The sequence below is a fragment of the Artemia franciscana genome, unplaced genomic scaffold, assembly GCF_032884065.1.
Source record: "Artemia franciscana unplaced genomic scaffold, ASM3288406v1 Scaffold_284, whole genome shotgun sequence".
Lineage (NCBI taxonomy): Eukaryota > Metazoa > Arthropoda > Branchiopoda > Anostraca > Artemiidae > Artemia > Artemia franciscana.
The window spans coordinates 17,526-40,698 of NW_027063596.1; the positions used below are offsets into that span (position 1 = coordinate 17,526).

At 32.8% G+C, this 23,173-nt stretch overlaps 1 protein-coding gene across 8 annotated transcripts in view; it reads right to left on the reverse strand.

Moving 5' to 3' along the window:
- The window catches only part of LOC136043030 (zinc finger protein 235-like), a 34,470-nt gene that overhangs the window by 2,802 nt on the left and 8,495 nt on the right, over positions 1-23,173 (reverse strand). The window contains exons 2-5 of one of the 8 annotated variants that reach the window (XM_065727919.1): positions 19,694-19,842; positions 17,303-17,463; positions 13,489-13,659; positions 5,293-9,475 (exon numbers count right to left, since the gene is read on the reverse strand). In XM_065727919.1, coding sequence (XP_065583991.1) covers positions 8,649-9,475; positions 13,489-13,659; positions 17,303-17,348 — 1,044 coding nt within the window. In that variant the 5' untranslated portion in view covers positions 17,349-17,463; positions 19,694-19,842 and the 3' untranslated portion in view covers positions 5,293-8,648. Of the gene's footprint in view, positions 1-2,169; positions 9,476-13,488; positions 13,660-17,302; positions 17,464-18,311; positions 18,735-19,589; positions 19,843-23,173 lie in introns of those variants that run through there. The other 7 variants (XM_065727918.1, XM_065727920.1, XR_010621533.1 and 4 more) reach the window with 7 other exon arrangements.

Genomic DNA, 23,173 nt, shown 5'->3' on the forward strand with positions numbered 1-23,173 from the left:
ATCCGATCACCCATTCGTAAGATAAGCATACCTTAATTTTCACAATTTACTCTCCCTCTGGCCCCCTCCAGATGGCCGAATCGAGAAAATGACTCTTATCAAGTCAATTTGTGAAGGTCCCAGATACACCTACCAATTTTCACCGTCCCAGTATTTCCAAAAGCACCGAACTCGGCAAAGCACTAGAAATCTCCCCCCAAACATAGCGGATCCAGTCTGGTTATATTGATCACGTATCTAGGACCTGTGCTTATTCTTCCCATCAAGTTTCATCCCAATCTCTCATTCTAAGCGTTTTCCAAGATCTTAGGTTTTCCCCTCCAACTCCCCCAATGTCACCGGATCGAGTCGGGATTTAAAATAAAAGCTCTGAGACACAAGGTCAATACCAATATCAATACTAATATCCAAAACAATATCCGAATGGAAGATATAATGTCTACTATTAAGAAGCCTTACCGAAGGTTTGACCTTTTCTAAACGCTAAACTGAGGACACATCATCAGGCAACATACATCCTTAAAACCTGAAGACTTACCATATATTCTCAATCAAAAAAGAGAAAAAATATAAAAGATATAATTCATGCCACTACTTTCACTACTGTCGTATTTTAGAATCAAAATTTTAAACAGAACTAGTTAAAATCGAGTAATCATAGAAGTATTATACCTCAAATAAGATTTTCGCTGGGGGGGGGGATCAAGTCAATTTAAGAGGAAAGGCTAAATTATGAAAAACGTTAGTTTTGAGTCTATTTTAACAAATAACCAAAAAGTAAAGTAATTAATATAAGCGAGGGTAAAAAACAGAAAACTTCTTGGGGTTTGACGAAAAACCATATCTAGAGAGGAGGGATGTCATTTTCAATGAGGCATCTAAGACACGAGATCTTTCTATGTATAAAGTTTCATTAAGATCCAGTCACTCATTCGTTTGACAAACATACCTCAATTTTCACGATTTTCCCTCCCTACATCCCTCCCCCCAGATGGTCGAATTGAGAAAACGACTCTTATCAAGTCAATTTGCACATGTCCCTGAAACGCCTACCGATTTTCATCGTCCTAGCATGCCCAGAACATCGAGCTCTCCAAAGCACTGGAAATCCCCCCCCCCAGCTCCCCTAAAGAGAGCGGATCCGATACTATTATGTCAATCATGTATCTAGAACTTGTGCTTATTCTTCCCATCAAGTTTCACCCCGATCTCTCCACTCTAAGCGTTTTGCAAGATTTATGTCCCCCCCCCTACCGCCCTATGTCCCCAGATCTGGTCCGAATCGAAAAAGGAACAACTCAGACATGAGGTTTATATATATATATATATATATATATATATATATATATATATATATATATATATATATATATATATATATCAATTTTCATTAAAATCCGATCACCCATTCGTAAGATAAATATAACTCAATTTGCACGATTTCTCCCCCCTCCAGCCCCCCCAGATGGTCAAATTGAGTAAACGATTGTTATCAAGTCAATTTGTGCAGGTCCTTGACACGCCTACCAATTTTCATTGTCCTAAGACCTCCAGAAGCACCAAACTATCCAAAGCACTGGAAATGCCCCGCACCCAAAATCCCCCAAAGAAAGTGGAACCGGTCCGGTTACGTCAATCACGTATCAAGAGCTTGTGTTTATTTTTCCCACCAAGTTTCATCCTGATCCCTCAGCTCCAAGTGTGTTCCAAGATTTCCAGTTTCCCACTCCAACTACCTCCAATCTCAGCGGATCCGGTTAGGATTTAAAATGAGAGCTCTGAGACACAAGGTCCTTCTAAATATCAAATTTCATTAAGATCCGATCACCCGTTCGTAAGTTAAAAATACCTGATTTTTCTAGTTTTTCCGAATTAACCGTCCCTCCACTCCCCCCAGACGGACTATAGGCCTCATAAATAGAGCGATCCAAATTATATGTAATGGCTTTATGACATTCTAGATCATAAAAAAAAAATTCGTAGGCTACGGCATTAATGACGATTAAATATAACTTGCTTTAGTAGAACATTGTTTTATTTTATATTATTGTTCTCAATACAAAAACAAACAAACAGTGTACACACACAAACGAAACGAAACATATATGTAAGACAGACTTCAACTTCATTGCACCTGGAAACAAAGATATTAAAAAACACAAATCTTACCTTTTCTTAAACGAAACCTCACTGAACACAATGCTAAAGAATCCTAAGATGTGTCAAGAATCCACTAATTGAAGCTAAAAGTTACTGAAAGCCGAGATATCCTTGTCGTTCACTTTATTCACCTCTTTTGTTTCTCAAAAATTTTGCAGTAGCCATTCGTGAAAGATATAACAGTTTATTAGCATATTTCTGTCCTGAAAACAGCTGTCGAGCCAATATCAATACTAATATCTAAAACAATATCCGAATGGAAGGAGTATAAAGAGCATGGTATTTACAAGGGGGCAAACCCTCTCACATACGCAATAAAAATACATAAATATAGAAGTTCGTTACGTAAGTTAATTCGTAAGGCACGTATGTTTATTACTAACCAAAATGTTACTGCAACAAACAAAAAAATCTTGTTGCATTTTTATGTAGCCAAAAATTGGAGGGCAACGAAGCCCCCTCCTTCAGCTCTTTTTATCAAAATCATCTGATCAAAACATGAGAAAGCCATTTAGCAAAAACAAAAATTAATACACAAATTTCGTTTTAATTATTCATGTTCGCTGAGCCAAAATCAAAACATGTATTAATTCAAAAACGTTTAGCAATCAAATAAAAAACAAATTTTTTTTAACTGCATGTAAGGAACGACATTAAAACTTAGAACGAACAGAAATTACTCCGTATATGAAAGGGGTTGTCCCTCCGCAACGCCTCGCTCTTTACGCTAAAGTTTTTTATTGTTTTCAAAAGTACAGTTGTGACAGAGCCAAACTTTAGCGTAAAGAGCGAGGCGTTTCAGAGGGACAACCCCTTTCGTATACGGAGTAATTTCTGTTTGTTTTAATGTCGCTCCTTACTGGCAGTTAAAAAACTTGTTTTTTTTATTTAATAAGATACATAAGAAATATGTAACTGGGCTTGACTATATATTTGCAGATTAGCAAGACTTAGGAGGTTAAGTAATATGAAGCAATTAGTAATGATATTTATAATTATTTTAGGGCTTTTTTTAAGGTTGAAGCAGTACCAACACAACGAAGAAACAGAAAAATGCACAGGAAATATATAGTTTGGGCTATATGTTACGGTTTTAAGATTGTGTTAATATTTAATGCTAACATGATATTTACATGTTTTTTTAGTTCTTTTCAGATTTTTGTGATGATTCCTTTTCAAGATCTCTTATTGCTCAATGAAATTCCTTATAATTTAGCCTACTGGAGGAAATTCTTTCTTTATAATTTACAGTAGCTATTGCTTCAACCTTAAAATACTTACAAATATCACCACTAAGTGCATCATGTGGCTTAACATCCCTTACCCTCGCTAACGTGCAGACTTACAGCCGATCCCAGCTATGCTGTGGCCCAATACCCTTAAACTGAATCAACATTGAAAATTTCAACAAACATAAAATGTATGGGAACACAATTTGAGCTATATGTTATTGTTTTAAGATTCTGTTAAGATTTAAAACTAATTTGAGATTGTGCATTAAAATTCATTATAATTTACTAGATGAAATAATTGTTTTATATTTTAAAGCAGCTATTTGTTAACCATAATCCGTTTCTTTCTTCCATTTTATCTGTCCTTGAATAGGAATTAGTAAATTATTATATAACTTTAATTCGATAGCCCATTGACGCTACGAAGCCGATAAGTTGGGAAGGGGAACCACTGATTAATTGTCCAAATTACACAAAGAAAAAAAAAATTGTCTCATTTCTTCTAGCATGTCACCTTTTGAAATAATATTGACGAAATGAAATGAGGTAAAGACCTTTACCTACTTTAAAAAATTAGGCAGGGAAGAAGCAAAAATATAAAGTTAAGAAAAGGTAACATTAGGAGTTTTAAATAGTATGTTCAATAAAGTTTAATCAGTCTTTTGCAGTTAGTGTTTCCTTATAATCAGACCAATTATTATGCAAGATTATTTGAAGAAATTTTTTTGCACGTAGCCCCAACTATAAAATCATAACAATTGAATTATCTGTACAAAATAAAACTATTAATTTACAAGTCACAATTAAGCACTTTTTTACCCATGATTTCAATTAATCTTTCATCTTAGTTTATTGATTTAATTTCTATTGTAGAATATTCTTTATCCCTGTTATTAAGTTTGTAGATTGTTGGCTCTGTAAACCATACCATGTATTATTTATTCATTTTTTTATATTTGCCAGTTATAGAGGGGAGCCTTTAAACGAATTTTGAATTAGCAAATAGAATTTCATTTGCACTGCTTATTCTGTGAATAAAGTAATAGTGAAATCCTCAATCTGTTCTGTGGTGATATCTTTTGTTGTTGAGTTGGTCTTTAAAAAACTAATTTTTTTCCTCTGATTGAAAGCACGGAGCCACATTACAAGAATTATTAATCCTTCACTTGTGTTTTGTTAATACCTATTCGAGAATTGGGAAAAAATACGTCACTTTAGCGGAGAGACAAAGGGAAAGGCGATGAAAAAGCCGCCTCATAAAAGGAATAGTTTTAATTTGGTTCTGAAATTATAATATTGCTCCTTACTTTCAGTTGAAAGAATTTATATTTAGCCTAATTGATTTTCCGGTTACATTGTAATGGGATTTTATTAGTGTACTTTGTTTTTTTTCTTCTCTTTTTTCTTTTAGAGTTAAAATAAATAAACTTTTCTTTATAAGAGTTATTTTTCTTCTTTAGAAACCTTTTACTGTTGGGAAAAAAATCTACTCCGGAAGATTTGATTCTAAAATGAAGATTTGGCAATATCTTAGTTTCAGCCCTAACTAAATTTAAAGCACTAAGGATACAATTTTTTTTTAAAAAATTCTTAATAAAAAATGGAAACTTGCCCAACCATATACATCTTAGTAAATTAGAAAAAAAGGAAATTAATTTTTTACTGAAAAAGACCTCCATGTGTGGTCTTGCAGTTTTAGTAATCGTAGCTTAATTTTGAATGTTTAGTTGTCTTTGGGAGTCAACAGATTTTTCATGACAAATAAAAAAGCCAAAATTGAACGAATGTTTATTTGAAGATATTAGTTCCTAAATAGTCTCTAGGGAGAGGTCTGAAAGCTCCAACTAGGCCACCATTAATACTATTCCTCAGACCCGGGTCCATTCTATCGATAAAAAAGCACTATTTCACAATTTTACTGTAGTGATCCAAGATGCCGATATATAAAATATGTATCAATAAAAATCAAATTTTTATTAAAGTTTATAAAATGAACTAAATCAATTAAAATGAAAGAAAAAAAAATAAGAAAGTGCTGTCTGTAGTGTATACTTTATAAAACTTGGAACTAGAAAACCAAGGAAAGGAAATGTCTAGGTAACATGTATAAAAAATTATTTAAGGATCCCTCTGGCAAAAACATTTTGTACAAAGCAGTAAACAATATAAATACTATTTCAGAGCCAATGATTCATGCTTTTGGAAACTGAGTATGTAGTATTGAGTTGCAAATTGGTGATCTATTTTTACAAATCTATCTTGTCAAGAATTCAAAACAGGTAAATAAAGCCAACAGGCTTAATTTTTAAACTAAATCTGTTGAAATTTCTCTTTACGACTTATCTACTCTCAGCAAATCAATTTGTAAAAACATCCGGCTTTTTGCTTGGCCTAAGAAAAACGGATAATTTTCAGGAACCAGTAATACGTCTATTACGACAGTTAAACAAACACTACACTCAGTTCTCTGGAAGAGCTAAAATAGATTCTTTTTCAGTCTTTAGAAGCAGCTATATCTGATATTAAGAGCTATTACAGTGGGCATAAACATTCTAATTTTATTTCAAAGCCCAGTTCTGCTGCTGAGTGTTAATAATTACAAAGAGTGACGATTTAATAGCAGTTATTGGAGCTTCTACAATTTTAGGTCTTTGGCCTAATGGTACCATTGTAAATCAATGCAGTTTAGAACAAATTAGTAACTTCTTATATAGCATAGCAGAAGAAATTCCACCCCACCCCCTCCCTCTTACTGAGACACTAAATTTGCCTCCAAAAATTTTCCTTTATGGGATTTTTGTGGACTGGCTACATCGATCCAAATCAATAACAAATACAAAATATTTCTCATTTCAGAATTTTTTTAAATCATTGCTCACCAACAATTGATTCTCAATGGCAAACAACGTTGGTTGGAAAAAGTCCAAAAAAATCATCAAGTTTTGAAGAATGTCTAGAAATAAGGGGGGGGGGGAGGTATTAAATTCAAGCAAATTACAAGGGGCTCTGGATAACAAGCAACTGAAGTTAATAAAACTATACAAAAAAGGTTTCAATTTTTTCCACATAGTCGTACTCTTGAGACAAAATTCAATACCAATTTATGAAATTTAAAAGCCGATTTTAGACACTAATCTTTGATTCTTTTTGGTCTTGGTGGCAAAAAAAGATAATCTGTGTGATCCTTTCAAGTTGCTTCGAATTCTAATTTTGACCAATATTCAAGGGAGGGAAAGGATACCCTAGTGTATGCTTAGCAAAGGAACTTACAGTAGTAAGTTCCACACCCAATAAAGAGTCAAACAAACAATTTTTCGGTACTGATTCCCTCTTTGACCGTCCAAGTTCCATTTATTTCCATAAAATAAAAATAACAAAAACAATATCCCATAGGGCTCAATGGACCGTTATTTGGGAAACGAAATAGAATAAATAAAGAATGATAAAACTGGGCATAAACATACTAAACAACATCTAAATGTTTCATTCAATTTTAAATTTCATTCATTTTTTTTTGTGGAGAGAGGACTTGCTCTTCTACTACTGTTTTTAGTGCATAAGAGCCCTAATGCGCCAAAAACTTGTCGGCATAAGTTCAGAATATATAATTTAAGAATTTCTGCCATTGAGGTTCCTCATCCAATACCAATCAAACTTAATTTTGGTTCTAATTTGAATAAGGTTTTAGGCAAGCACCAGCTCAAATTTTAGGAAACACAAACAACTCTTTAATTTTTTCAAAATTTCGATAACCTTGTTAAAGGGCTTTGAGATAACGTAAATTTAATCACTTGCAAGCCCCATCGTTCTCAAATAAATTTTATCGTATACATAGGCTAGCAAACAAAACTAAAATTTCTGAAACTTTTAAACTAATTCAGAAGGCGAAATGTTTAGCATATTTTAATATAAGAACTTATTGAAATGCTGCAGGGTGGACAACCATATATTTTTTTTTTTCATTTTTAAGAAATAAAACAAAACTTTTCCCAAGTACTAACAAATGGAATTTTCGAGTAATTTTTAAAAACAACTTTTGGCTCTTTTCGGACATTATTTATGGAAAAAACAATGCTTTCCAGCTTTTTTGTGCGGTTGGCTCTCTTGAATCAAATATTCATGATGCCGAATAATACCATTAACAAACTGATGCACCTTTGGTTGAAATTTACCTTACAGGGTTCTTTTTTCTTTATTTGTTGAAACCAGAGTAAGTCAGTGAGGCTCGTTTATAAACAAGAAAAAAAATACACCAAATGAGCCGCAAATGTATTTTTCCCATTTGTTCCATGGTTCCCATATCTTTAGCCTAGTGATTTTTCCTTTTTTTGTGGAACTAAATGAAACAACAGTCTATCTTGCTTTCTTGGGTAAATTTTTGGTTGATGAAAAACCACAATTATTATGAATTTCACTTTGGATAATCTAGACTTCGGTTTCCTCTGACATTATCTGTTTAAGAGGAACTGTTTTCAGAAAAGGACATTTGCCATTTTCTGATCGTGTATGTCTATATTGGTCATTAAACGAAAACATAAGATTCACTTGCCAAAAAACAGAGTTACCAGAAAACTATATAAATATCCGAAGCGCTAATTTAAATATGATAACAAACAAACGTGGACAAGCTTTAATTCTTCATCAAGTTTTCTACTTTTAATTAAACCCTTATTGTGCCAAGGGGTCTTGTTGCAGTCTACAAGCCGAGAGGCTTTTCCTAGAGTAGATAGTTAGATGCCACTTCAGAGCCGAATTAACTGAAAATACTCTTTGCACAAACAACATTTAAATTATGTCTCACCCGTATGAACTCTTTAGAGCTCATTCATAAGCCTTGATGGGACAAACATTTTTTACATACATCACATTTGTTACAATCAAGCAAATATGTATCACTACTTTTCACAGGATGATGATGAAAGTGGTAAAGAAACTAAAGACATGAAAAAAATGTTAGAAAAAACAACTAATTCGATGTATTACTAATCTATTTTGAGAATAATAACGATAAACCAATAAGGATAGAGCTTGTGTTAAGACAATCTTCCTCAACTCCTGTATGCACTCTTTTATGCCCGTAAACATTGCTAAAATAAGAAAAGTTTTTCTATGCACATCATACATGAAAGGTTTCTCGTCTGAATCTGAATCTGTAGACAGTCTTTGATAAGTTTTCAAACTGCAAGCTTACGAAAAACATTTCTCACTTATTACTTTTATTTGGCTACTCACCCATATGTCCTCTTTCGTGCTTGTTCAAACTTCCCTGCACTTTTTGTATACATTGCATTTAAACGGCTTTTCACCCGTATGAACTCTTTGGTGCCGGTTCAAATCTGATGCTCGAGAAAATGTTTTGTCACAAATATCACACTTGGGTGGCTTCTCACCCGTATGCACTCTTTGATGGTTTTTCAAATTTCGTGCTTGAGAAAAGGTTTTGTCACAAAAATCACAATTAAACGGTGTCTCACCCGTATGTACCCTTTGGTGCTGCTTCAAACTGCCCAGTTCAGAAAAACATTTTTTACATATATCGCATTTAAACGGCTTCTCACCTGTATGTACTCTTTGGTGCCGGATCAAATGTGATGCTTGAGAAAAGGTTTTGTCACAAACATCACAATTAAATGGTTTCTCATCCATGTGAATTCTTTGATGTGCGTTCAAATTTGTAGCGTGAGAAAACATCTTGTCACATACATCACATTTAAACGGTTTCTCACCTGTATGCACTCTTTGATGTGCGTTCAAATTTGCAGCGAGAGAAAACGTCTTGTCACAAACATCACATTTAAATGGTTTCTCACCCGTATGCACTCTTTGGTGCCTTTTTAATCCACCCAGTTGAGAAAAGCCTTTTATACACACATTGCATTTAAATGGTTTCTCACCCGTATGCACTCTTTGATGGGTTTTCAAATTTCGTGTTTGAGAAAAGGTTTTGTCACAAACTTCACACTTAAATGGTTCAGATTCTGATTTAGATGCATTTGAGAAGCCGCTTCTAGATTTATTCTTTGAAAAAGCTAGTAACGTATTTCCTTGTAGATGTAGTCCAGGTACGTGTGGCGGAAAGTGACCTAAAAATTGAAAATTCTACAGAGTTAAAAAACAAATAATACAAAAATCAAATCTAAAAAAAAACAAGAATATATCTTTCAAAAAGTTTTAAAAGTCTTGCACAGTTAAAAAAGATCAGTATATCATTCAATAAATTTAACAGTTAATTTTATTTTTGATCCCTCTTCTCTCCCTCATGGTGATAATTATATTAGTTTTTTTCATTAGTAACTCTAACGTAACGAAAGAGCGAAAATGAAACCTTAAACGATCAAAAAGTATACCGTGGGGCGAATCAGACCATAAGTGAAGGAGAGAAAATACTACGAAAGATATTAGGAATTAAAGACACTAAAGGAGGAAGAGCAAATCAAATGCACATTATATGTTGAAGTTAAAATTTTTTTGGGTAGATGCAAAGCTCTGAATTTACAAAAAGACAAAAGTCCCGTTTTTGTCAGGTATTAGAAATAACAGTTCTTTAGGGATAAATCGTTTTAATAGACAGTGAAAAACAATGATAAAAAAAATTGCGGATATATCAGTCACAACTACAGTGACACCGTTATCAAGAAACATCTGGTATTTTTTTGCCATTATTTTTTACTTTCTGCAAAAAGGATGTATCCTTATTTGAACTGTTATTTTTAAGACCTGAGGAAAACGTGACTTTTGCATTATTTTTTTTTTTAATCCAATGGGACTCGCAATGTTTTTCAAGCCATATATTTAAAACAACTCTTTCTGAATACAAACAAAAAACTTTTGACTTTATCTGCCAAAAAATCAATTCCGTGTTTTGGTTTGAATATAGAGTTTCCAATAAATTAATCGTCTACACTAAACAGTTCTGGTAGGCAGTTCAGATCATAAAAGCCAATATTCTCCTTATTTCAAATAGATTGGAATCATAATAGACAGATTTAACTCTTTACTTATAAAGAGAAATATAAGTAGTAACGCTGTGGATAAAAGCGCTGCCCACACAACTGAACACCCAAAGAGCATCACTACTAAAATAGTCCTAGTCTCTTTGCAACTGCAGCCATAATAAGACATCCAGGTCTAATAAAACCGATTTACATTATCATATATTTTATTCACTGAGTGAATATAAAATGGTATTTTATTGTATTTTTATCATAAGAATCAAAATTTCATGAATCAAAAAGTGACAAGTGTGCTACTCTTTTTACTTCGCGCAGTAGAATATAGTAGACCGGTTTTTTTAAACCGGCTATATCAACGCATGCAGACCTGCTATAATTCGTCTCCCTTCCCCCTAATGTGCCAATATATGGCCCAAAATGGTTTCTAAAGTAACAAAAAACGCCGTTTGTTCTTGAGTTTTACACATCTTAGACATGAGCGAGTAGCGTATATACGCAAGTACCGCATTTTTTCATGAAGAGAGAGCCAGAGTTCCCGGTGTTATTTAAAAATAATAAGAAATTAACTTAAAAAGTTCTTTCAAGTGAAAATAAGAAGCAAAATCAAAACTTAACACGAACAGAAATTATTACGTTTAATAAAAGAGTTGCCCCTTCTATAAGACCTTGCTTCCTAAGGTAAAGTTTTGGCTTTTTATCCTAATTCTTTAAGCAAGATTACAGAAACATAATGCCCGTTTAAGTAGAACAATGAACTTTGCTTTAAAATTCTAAGTTTTCCATCGGGGACTTTTTCCAGCGGGGGGAGGGGTCAAACGCTGGCCACCGTTTTTTTTTAGCAATGTTTAATTTTGATCTTACCTAATATCTTTTAAATCAACTAGATTCAGTACACAAACTTCAAGCCTTAACTTGAAGCACTTGAGAGATTTGCTCATTTCCAATCTTGTTTTAAGGAAGAATACATTTTGAAGAAAATACAGGATATTTTTTAATGATACAATTGCAATACTTTCCATCTTCTTTCAAGAAACAATAGATTTTATGCAACACTACCGCATATTTTTCCGATATTATTTCAAACAACAAATTATTTTGAGGACAGTATTTGATATAAAAAAAATGCATTCATTTATTTCCATTTTATTTCGAGAAACAATACTTTTTGAGCAACACCATCACATATCTCCTCATCTCATTTCCAAACGCAAAACAACTTGATGAAAAAATTAAAAATTTTGAATAATATATTTCATTTTTTCTGTCATATATTTTAATTTTTTAATATTTAATTTTTTCCTTTTCTGTACTAGTTTATTCTCCTGTCCAAAATGTCTATGTTTATAGAATCGGTCACGGCATGGCTAAGTAAAAAAAGCGGCCATTCCCATTATTATGCCAAACAAGCGGTCACGCCCTGCCTATGTTGACACAAACGGTCAAATCATCCCCTGCAGGATGATTTTAGCAATGTTTAATTTTGATTTTATGTAATAACTTTTGAGTCAACTAGATTCTGCATACCAACTTAAAGCTTTAATGTAAACTACCAAATAGATCTTCTTATTTCCAATCTTATTGCAACGAAGAATATCATATTGAACAACACCATCAAATGTTTTCCTTTATTTTCATTTGTTTTGTTTATTTTCATATTTTCATTTGTTTATTTCCATCTTATTTCAAGAAACAATACAATTTAGACAATATCATCGAATAATTCCTTCTCTTATTTTGAAAAAAATATTTGATATTTTGAACAATGCATTCGCTTATTTCCATCTTATTTGAAGCAGCAAACCAGTTTCATGAAAATATTTGACATTTTGAATAATGCATTTTTTTGTCTTATTTTTTATTATTATTTATTTTATTAAAATTAAATTTTCTTTTATAATTTGTTATTATTATTTTTATGTATTTTAATTTTTTTCTATTATCACCATGCCTACGTTTAAAGAATCAGTTAAGCCATGGCTACTCTGATAAAACCGGTCAGTTCCATGATTAGTTTAATACAAGCGGTCACAAGTTGATACAAGTGACCATGCCTATAATGATATAATTGGTAAAATTATAATGATATAATATAATAATATAATTGGCAAAAGTAAAATTCAATATTTTATGAAAAATTCTACTGTCCATTTGAATTAAAATAAACCAGTTTCCCAAACGTGAGGTTCTTAGTAATGTTAATTTAATCTTACGTAATATCTTTTTGAGTGAACTAGATACTGCATACGAGTTTCAAGTTCTGATCTAAAGCAACAAATGGCTTTTCCTTCAGCCATGACCATGCCTACACGAAATTGAATTGGAAACAATAAATTTCAATTATTTGCTACAGCTTCCCATTTTTTCAACAAATTGTGAATAATAAACTGATCCCAGCAGGAGGTTCTTAGCATGTTTGATTTTGATCTTATATAATATCTTTTGAGTCAACTAAATTCTGCATACCAGCATCAAGTCCTGATCTAAAGCACCAAATTGCTTTTCTTTCAAATATGGCAATTACGCGTGCCTACCACAAAATTGTATTGAAACAATAAACTGATCTAAAGCATCGAATTGCTTTTCTTTCAAAAATGACAATTACCTATTATATATATATATATATATATATATAAATATATATATATATATATATATATATATATATATATATATATATATTATATATATATATATATATATATATATATATATATATATATATATATATATATATATATATATATATATATATATATATATATATATATATATATATATATATATATATATATATATATATATATATATATATATATATATATATATATATATATATATATATATATATATATATATATATATATATATATATATATATATATTGATTATGAATCTATATAGATTTGATGTTTTCATTACCAAGCCTTTCGAAAAAGTAATAAAACCAGCCAAACTACTTTCATGTGAAAACTTATAATGTTCAGGACAGACTACAGAAACAGTTTGAGGAACACCTGCACATTGCAGTAACATAAAACAAAAGTTTCATTATAAGATTCAGTCTCTATGTCCTATTTTTATCTTATAGAATATTATCCAATAAGTTTCAATCACTACAACGTAATGTTTCAGATATAGCCTACCTTCATTGGTAGAACATATGAATTTCGATTCATGGGTGTCGTGTTCAAGTTTCCTTGGTCCTGAAATGCTAGGTAAATTAAGCAAGGAAACATCTTCAAATTTCGGTGACAAAACATGGTTTGGATAGTGGGAGGGCTTTTCACTTTCATCTGCTAAATAATTTTCAACTTCTAAAACAAATTATAAATTAAAAAGACACAGTCGGGCACTCAGAAAATAATTATGGGGGGACTGACTGGGGATTCCTGGGCCAAAAGATGGAATAATTTGACAATTCCTTAACAAAATAGTATTTTAAGGCATTACTTTAAATTGATTTTAACTCATTAAATGCAAAGTTTGAGTAAGGACTAAGGAATGAATGACAAAACCAAGAACATGAAATAATGTTTACAAACGGAATGTAATTTTTTAAGGGAGGAAGGGGGATACAACCCCTTTAGCTCCCCCACTCCCCCATGAGTGCACGCCTGATTAGACATAGCAAAATTTAACAGTAAATCCAACTAAACAAATCTGACTGATTTTTCTTTTTAATTACGTGTAAAAATGTGACTATACAGACATTATACACATACATAAAATTGGATGCATATGTATGTTTTTTTTTTCAGAAATCTTTTTAAAATCTGTTTTTATGGCACTTGGTATTAACCAAGTGACATATAGCGATCGCAAATTCTGTCGTTCTGTCCCGATTTTGCTACTTCAGGCACTTCCAGGTAAGCTAGGACGATGAAATTTGGCAGGCGTATCAGGCACCTGACCAGATTAAAATAAGAAATAGTCGTTTTCCCGATTTGATCATCAGGGGGGAGGAGTGGGGGGCCAGTTAATTCGAAAAAAAGGAAAAAATGAGGTATTTTTCAACTTACAAACGGGTGATCAGATCTTAATGAAATTTGATGTTTGGAAGGATATCGTGTCTCAGAGCTCTTATTTTAAATCCCGACCGGATCTGGTGACATTGGGGAGGACCTAAAATCTTGGAAAACGCTTAAGAGTGGAGGGATCGGGATGAAACATGATGGGAAAAATAAGCACAAGTCCTAGATACGTGATTGAAATAACCGGAACGGATCCGCTCTCTTTGGGGTAGTTGGGGGGGGAGGGTTAATTCTGAAAAACTAGAAAAAATGAGATAACTTCGAAGAATACACTGCCTTTCCATGACGAAAGTAAAACAGTTCAAAATAGGGATGAAACCTTTTTATTGACAGTGAATAGATATAAAATTATTTAACTGGATATTTCAAACACATATAGCCTACTGTGTTCATCATCAGCAGTAAAAAAACTCAGTTTTTTACTCAGTTTTTTTAGCAGTAAAAGTTTTTTTTACTGCTGATCATGAACACTGTATATGTGTTCGAAATATCCATTTAAATAATTTTATATCTATTCACTGTCAATAAAAAGGTTTCATCCCTATTTTGAACTGTTTTACTTTAGAAAAAATGAGGTATTTTCAACTTACAAATGATATTTAGAAGTGTGTCGCGTCTCAGAGCTCTTATTTTAAATTCCGATCGGAACTGGTGACATTGGGGGGATTTCGGGGGGGGGGGGGGGGGAACCTAAAATCTTGGAAAACGCTTAGAGTGGAGGGATCGGGATGAAACTTGGTGGGAAAAATAATCAGAAGTCTTAGATACATTATTGACATAATCGGAACGGATCCGCTCTATTTGGGGGAGTTGGGGGGAAGAGGGATAATTCTGAAGAATTAGAAAAATGACGTATTTTTAACTTACAAAGGAGTGATTGGGTCTTCATGAAACTTTATATTTAGAAGGACCTCGTAACTCAGATTTCATATTTCAAATTTCAACCGGATCCAGCGTCATTGGGGGAGGCGGGCAGTTGGGGGGATCAGAAATCTTAGAAAATACTTAAAGCGGAGATCAGGATGAAGCTGGGTCGGAAGAATAAAAACAAGTCCAAGATACGTGACAGACATAACCACACCGGATCTGCTGTCTTTTGTGGAGTTGGGGGGGGGGGAATAGTTCGAAAAAAAAGTTATTTGTCACTTACGAACGGGTGATCAGATCTTAATGGAATTTGATATTTAGAAGGATCTTGTGCTTTAGAGCTCTTATTTTAAATTTCGACCAGATCCTGTGACATTGGGGAGAGTTGGAGGGGGAAACTGGAATTCTTGGAAAATGTGAAAATTGGGGTATCTTTATCTTACGAATAGGTGATCAGATCTTAATGAAACTTGATAAATAGAAGGATCTTATGTCTCATATGCGCCATTTTCGACTCGAATTGGATCTGGGGACATAGGGGGTTGGAGGGGGGAAACAGAAATCTCGGAAAACACTCAGAGTGGGGAGATCGGAATGAAACTAGATGGAAAGAATAAGCGCAAGCTTTAGGTACGTGACTGACATAATTGGAACGGATCCCTTCTCTTTGGAGGACCTGGGGGTGTTAATTTGGAGAAATTAGAAAAATTGAGGTATTTTTAACTTAAGGACGGGTGACTGGATCTTAATGAAATTTGATATTTAGAAGGAATTTGTGTCTCAGAGCTCTTTTTTTAAATCCCGACCAGATCTGTTGATATTGGGGGGAGTCGGAGGGGGAAATCGGAAATCTTGGAAAACGCTTAGAGTAGAGGAATCGGGATGAAGCTTGGTGGGTAGAATAAGCAAATGTCGTAGATACGTGATTGACGTAACCGTACTGGATTCGCTCTCTGTGGGGAAGTTAGGGGGTGGGGTTCAGTATTTTGGCGAGTTTGGTGCTTCTGAAAGTGCTAGGACGATGAAAATTGGTTGGTGTGTCAGGGAGCTGCACAAATTGACTTGATAAAGTCGTTTTCCCTGATTCAACCATCTGGGGGGGGGGCTAAAGGGAGAGGACAAATTAGAAAAAACGAGGTACTTATAACTTACGAGTGGGTGATCGGATCTTAATGAGTTTTGATATTTAGAAGGACATCGTGACTCTCTTATTTTAAATCCTGACCGGCATTAAGCCTCTGATCAAACAGTTCGTGGTAACAAGCTGTAGTAAGGAGTACTGTAGTAAATCAGTCTATTGATTCTTAGAATTTTGTTAGAGCTCATAACATATGATCTCTTGGCTCTTCTGGCCTCGTCACAAGTGCCATATGAGCTCTTAGCTCTTGTTTATAAAGAAAAAGAAAACCTGAAACATTCAACGAAATTCATTAACATAGAACGAATAAAAACCTGAAATTCGCAAAACAAAGTTCGTAACATTGAACTGATAGCTGGAAAAGTGTAAATTTAGGACAATGTTTTAAATTAAGAAATAAAAAATATTGAAAAAAAAATATATAACAAAAACTGGAGGTTTTCTGCAGCAGTTCCCAAACAATAAAATCCTAAATATAGTCTACCAAAGTTTAGCAGCTGAATTCAATTAACTTGATTCCTCTCTTACATGTCTCATAACTTTATATTCCCATCCTTTATATTCTCATAACTTTATATTCCACATATTCCCATTAAGCTCCATAACTACCCCTGCTTTGGTGGCAATATTTTGTTTATCATACCTGCACACAAAAAAAGGTAGACAGAAAATTTCTCTAACGGATAATTATTTGTCTCACGATACTTAAAAATAAAAGCTAAAAAATTGAACTTAAACGTGTTTTGCAGCACAAAGAAGCCACTTTTATTACCCATCAGATCTTAATAGTTAGATCCAAGAGCATATGCAGTTGATTTTTGTCTTAGGTCCACTAAATGAGCAAAGAGAGGGAAAATTATTTTCTAGAGCAAAGTAGCTTTTCTTTTATTCATTAACAAAAAATTTAACTGTATATCTTACCGTTTTTAATGAAAGAATCCTCAAAAACAGTGATGAGATCAGTCATTTTCAGAATTGTGTCAAGTCCACAAAAGATCTTGGAAAGGAGTTAGTGCAAATAATGAATAGTACAATGCTATCATCGACACTTGGATACGACACAGATTTTAGTTAGGAGAGTCCTAAAATAAAAGGATATAATGAATGACGATTATTAATTGCCTTTGACCACGACAACTCATACTTATTTTTATACAGCTGAAAAAAACACTTAACTTCTCTAGCAGTCAAAAGGCATAAGGAAATCGGATTTATTTTACTTTCAGAAATTGGTACTAAGATTCGAAAACTGCCTTTTTGATGAATAGCTTAAGTGTAATAGCTTAACCTAAAAGACAATTCAAGACTTTGTGAGCAATCTTTTACGAACGTAAACTTAAATTTACTATGGATTTCAACCGGACTGAACTAAAAAAACAAAACAAAAAAAAACGTACCTGTAATTTATGAAAATTGGGTGAGAATACATTTCAAATTTTCTTGAAAACCAATTATAACAATAAAAAAAATTAGCTGAAGATTTGAGCCATCAACACACAGGATAAAGAAAAAAATAAATACACAATAGAGTCCTATTCATTTCTTTGCTCAGACTTGAATTTTAGATTCAGAATCAAATTGAGCAAAAAATGGAAACCACAGCAGATGAAAGTTATGCTCTTATCTAAACCCTATTTATGCTCCAAGATTCACTCCTGAGCCGGCTGCGGTTAATTTGTCTTCTAGAACGCTTGAACCGTTGGAAATTCAAACTCTCGAAAAAGGTCCAAAATTCTCTTTTCTTCCAAAACAAGTTCCTGCGGTGGATTGATTTCCTCTCTCGAGTCTTCTTTGCAAAAATTTTATTCATCTATTTCTAACCCAGACGAAGTTAGAGGTAGTCTTATTTGCCCTCTATTTAAAGTGCAGTTGTTGATTTAAAGTTAAATGAACATCCATAGTAAAAAGCAAAATACGGCTGCTAACTTACTCTGTTAGCTGTTACGACAGTTAGTTGTATTCTGTTAGTAAATTTTCCAAGCCAAAAACAATTAGGTTGTATAATTTTGTTAACTCCTGAAATGAAAGTTTTATGAATGGTTTTAATGCCTAAAACACTGGAAAATAAAACACCAATTATATATTGACCATAATATATATTTTCTATATTTATTTTTCGCCAACAAGACACATAAAGTTAATACGGTGGAGTAAGAAAAAAACACACAAAGAAAAAAAGAATACACGCACAAAATCAACAAAAGAAAAGAATAAGACGGTGGTGAGGGGACAGGCGCACATAAGCTGTGCTGGAGAGTTTCTATGTAGAATCTTTAACTTCAAAGTTATATCAGAAACTGAAAATTTGCTAACAAGAATCCGGTTTTTGTCCAAGGTGGAATATACAGAAGAAATTTGCAAAATTTGAAATAATTTATCCGGACTCATTTTAAAATACCATTATTAAGAAAGGGGAAAAGACCTGAAGCATAAAGGACAGAATGACCACAAGTAGAATAAAGTTTGGCCAGCGCACGTTTATCATACTTTCCTCTGTTTGCAACAATCTTTGCATAGCCTATCTGGATCTTATTACTTATATCACGAACAGTACACTAACGTAAGCCTGATAGATTGTTAGTAATAGAGATACAAAGCCAACCAATACAATCAACAAGAGGGATAGTGAAGTTATTACAGTGAAGGGGAGTAGCAGTAGTACAGTTATATGGAGGAAACTCACTTTAATCTATATTAAGTGAAAGTCAAATATCAGAGAAAGCATCAAAAACTATAGAGACCATTAAGAAGGACCCTTTTTGGAACGGCTAATCAGAAACAAGTCGTCAGTATATGCAAGATGAGAAATATCCGGAACACTAGAAAGGCACCTACCTGAAATCTTAGCCAACACACTAGAAATACAAGTCTTAAAAAGCGTAGGGGACAGAACACCACCCTGCCTAACTCCTCTTCGGACCCTTATAATAGTGTCCAAAATACCAAAACATAAGAAGCATTATAATAGAGAGATTGGCCCCAGAATTATAGAAAGAAAAAAGGAGCTGACTATGGACCAAACTCTCAAAGGCTTTCGAAAGATCCTAAGTACAAATATAAAGACCATTTCCTTTGGAAGAATTATCAGCCAGTAGAGAAGATAGAATCTTAAGGGCATGCTGACGCTCTACCCCAGGCCTAAAACCAAATTGGTTTTCACCCTCATTAATATTTTTAGTCAGAAAAGGTAGAAGGATATACTCAAAACCTTGTTAATATTACGATAGCAGGAACAATCAGCTGGTGACTTTCCCCTTTTTACAATTGACGAAACAGTGCCACACACAATACTCTCAGATACACTTGAAGTACCTTGACACATACGAAAAAGAAGCTGAGGGTGAGATGTAAGGGGAGGGTCAGATCTGGATCGGAAGTGGTTGTTGAAACTCCCAAAAATCGTGGTACACCCAGAAAAGTTGCTGAAGCTGAGATTTCACAATTCAAAGAATACTCGCTTCCTAAAAAACAGGGAACGTCAGAAAGAATGAAAACTCAAATGATACCGTTGAAAAATATTGATATATTGAATGAATTGGGTCGTATTCCTTATTTTCGAAGTGTTTTTTTTCTCAAGATATCTTACTAAATAAAATAAAGAAAAATGAATGTGGTGTAATCAATTATGATTATATGGGACCACCTGCGACGCATTGGACTTGTTATTTCAATGATCCCAAGTGCTCGTTTGTAGAAATGTATGATTCTTTTGGAATTCAACCTGGAAATGAAATAGTCAACTATTTAAAAACATCAAGTACGCAAATTGGCTATTATTCTACTCAAGTCCAAAAATTTAACAATGTGAATTGTGGTCATTTGTATGTTTATCATTCAAAAAGAAGATTTAAGGCAATGAATGCACAAAATTTTTGTTTAAAGTTTATTTTCAAATATAAATAGAAGAGTTCGAAAAGAGATTATTTGTTTATCATAGAAACTTCAAATATTATGGAAGTGTTAGTAATGCTTTCTTAGTATCTGAATTTATATTTAGTGCACCAAGTTTTTCTGCATTTGCTTTGTAACCTCTTGCATCTTTAAGTCTTGGGACAGTTCTGATATGGAATACTTGAAAAATATTTAAGAATAGCAGAAAGAAAGACTGAGCACAAAACTGCTTATTCGTTCTATTTAGAATCGCTTACTAAGTATAAATCAGGTGAATTGGTTCATGAAAAAATAATTAAACAAGAAAATGAATAACACAAAACATTACAGTTTTTTCCTCGTGAAAAATATTCGAAACAAGTAAAATTAAATGGTTATACATTTTCCGTGGAGTCTGTTAAGTTCAAGACATAAATCAAATCCTTCTTACTTTCCATCCGCTCTTCATAATACATATTTCTTTGGAAAAAAAATCACGTAAAATAAAGGTAATATCCCCTTTGAATTTAAAGTAGCCTAAAAGTAATATTGTCTCCAGAACCAAGTAAAAAATTTTCACGGACATATATCACAGGTTCTATTTCAATAATTAAGAACTGTCTTGTTACTTTTGATGGATTTAGTTAAACTTTATAAATAATACAGATTCAGAATCTTTATTAAAAGAAAATTCGTTTGATATGTATATTGAAAAAAAAAATTACATCATCCCGCCAAAAAAAAAAATGATGGGAAAATAAATAAAGATTAGTTTCATTTCACAGTTCGAACTAAGATAGCGTATGTAGCATGCTTTTCTGCAAAGAAATATAATATTTAAATAAAATATTATAATTCAATAATAATTAAATGAAAAATAAAGTGTTAAAAAGTTTTTGCAAAATCCTCTCCCAGGCTGTTATTTTTTTTGTGTGTTGGTGATCTCATCCTGGGTTCTGAGGCAAACCCCACAGGGTTTTTGTTTGGAGGGAAGCTGGCTGATTCTTACTCCTCGATTTGGTCTCCTCTGGTCCGATCGATTTGACATCATCAACTGCTACATAAGGTAACAATGAGAGTCAAAATGTTGGAAAGCAGCCAATGATCAGTCAACAACTTTACCACCTTGGCCTGCAGAGAAACTTTATGAATTCTTTTGTATTTCATTTGTGCTTCTGGCGATGTTTCAGGTGATGCGTGTTTGGATCTGTTCCCGGAACTCCGAATAACAGAATTTCTTGGAAATAAAGCTAATTAAGAGAAAGATATTTCACAAGACTTGTTATGATCTTAAATGTCAGGATGGGAAACTGTAAAAATTTTGAAAATTCTAATTTAAAATTGTGTGAATCCAATTGAAAAGGGGGTAAGGGTGGGGTCTAGAACCCGTGTTCACAGCTGAAGAGAAATCAAATAAGTAAAAACCTATCAATAGCAATGACTTAAAAGAAAATCTTTTCAGTGACATTGAAAATCAATGAGCTTTTAGTTTGAACATGCTCTATATTTCAAATTTTCAAACTCTACTGCCAAAACTTTCAATTCCCACTTATCTTGAATAACACTTTCCAAAAATTTCACCCTCTCCCCTCTCTTTCTCTCACATATTCCAACATAATATCTATCTTTGTATTTGAACTGACCTTAATCAGAAGTAATCTGTTGAGTTACTTTTAAATTTAAATTCACAGAAGTAAGGCATTTTTTTCTGTAGTATTTCAATATTTTTTAATATATTCTTTCAATAGTTTGGCTGTATCTCAGTAAGAGATATCACTTAGCAAAAAAAGAACACGAAAAACGAAAACAGCTCTTTTTTATTACTTTTTTTCTTAGTTACTTTTTTTGGAGTTTTGTCAAAAGTTGAATTGAGCTGCTCCTTACTTAAAGTTCAATACTTTCATCTCTTTGCTCAATGTTCAAACACAGATATAAGGTGGCAGAGTATGAAATAAAGACCAACGGTTCAGGAGGAATAAGTCTGAAAATAATTTTAAACTTCACAGAAAAATAACTTGATAATAGTAACTAAATTTTTAATTATGGCCATAATATAATTTTTTTTTCAAAGGAGTGGAATATATTTAAAAATAAAAGTTTGTGAAAAAATATATTCTCAATGAAAAAAAGAAAAATATGCAATTTTTCAAATACTAAATGAAGAAAAATTAAACAAAATGTCTAATACTAAGGATTATAGTTGAAAAGAGCAATTCTTTTACTATTTAAACATTCAAATATAAATGATTTAACATTAATACATTAAGTCGAAAAATCACAGTTAAGGAAAGTCAGACTCAAACTAAGTTTCCTTAAAATATATTTTCCTCCCAAGATAAAACAGGTACAGATTTATCTTTATGCAGTTTCTGAGGGCTTGGGGAAGGAAGTATGGACAAAGTAGGAAGAGAAGCTTGAAAACATCTTCCTTGGAGATATTTTAAGCTCTGAATTCATTTAAAGTACCTCAAATTACCTATTTCAAACTTGGTAAAAGCTGAGAATTTGGGTGAATTGAGAAGGATCTCAAGAGAACAATTCTCACTTCATAACATGCAAAATAATTGTTACATCTTTCAAGAGCAGTTTTGCTATGCTTTATCTTCCCTTCTCTCTAATATACCAATATATGGCACAAATTATACAGTTCCTGTGAGCTTTTCTGTTTCTTTATTTGGTCAAAGTTAATTCAGTTTACACGTAGACAGGTTTAAACAAGAGTGATGCTAATAACTTAAAAGTAAATATGGAAATTTTTAAGAGTTGTCAATTGTGTTTATTTTTCAATTTGTTCATAATGAGTCAATGCCTCTTCATGATATAACTTCAACATAATGGAATTATAATCAAATACACAATTTTTAAGCAGTGTTTTAGTGCTTTCCTACAGCCAAAAGTAAGAGAAAAGGGGTATTATCTTAT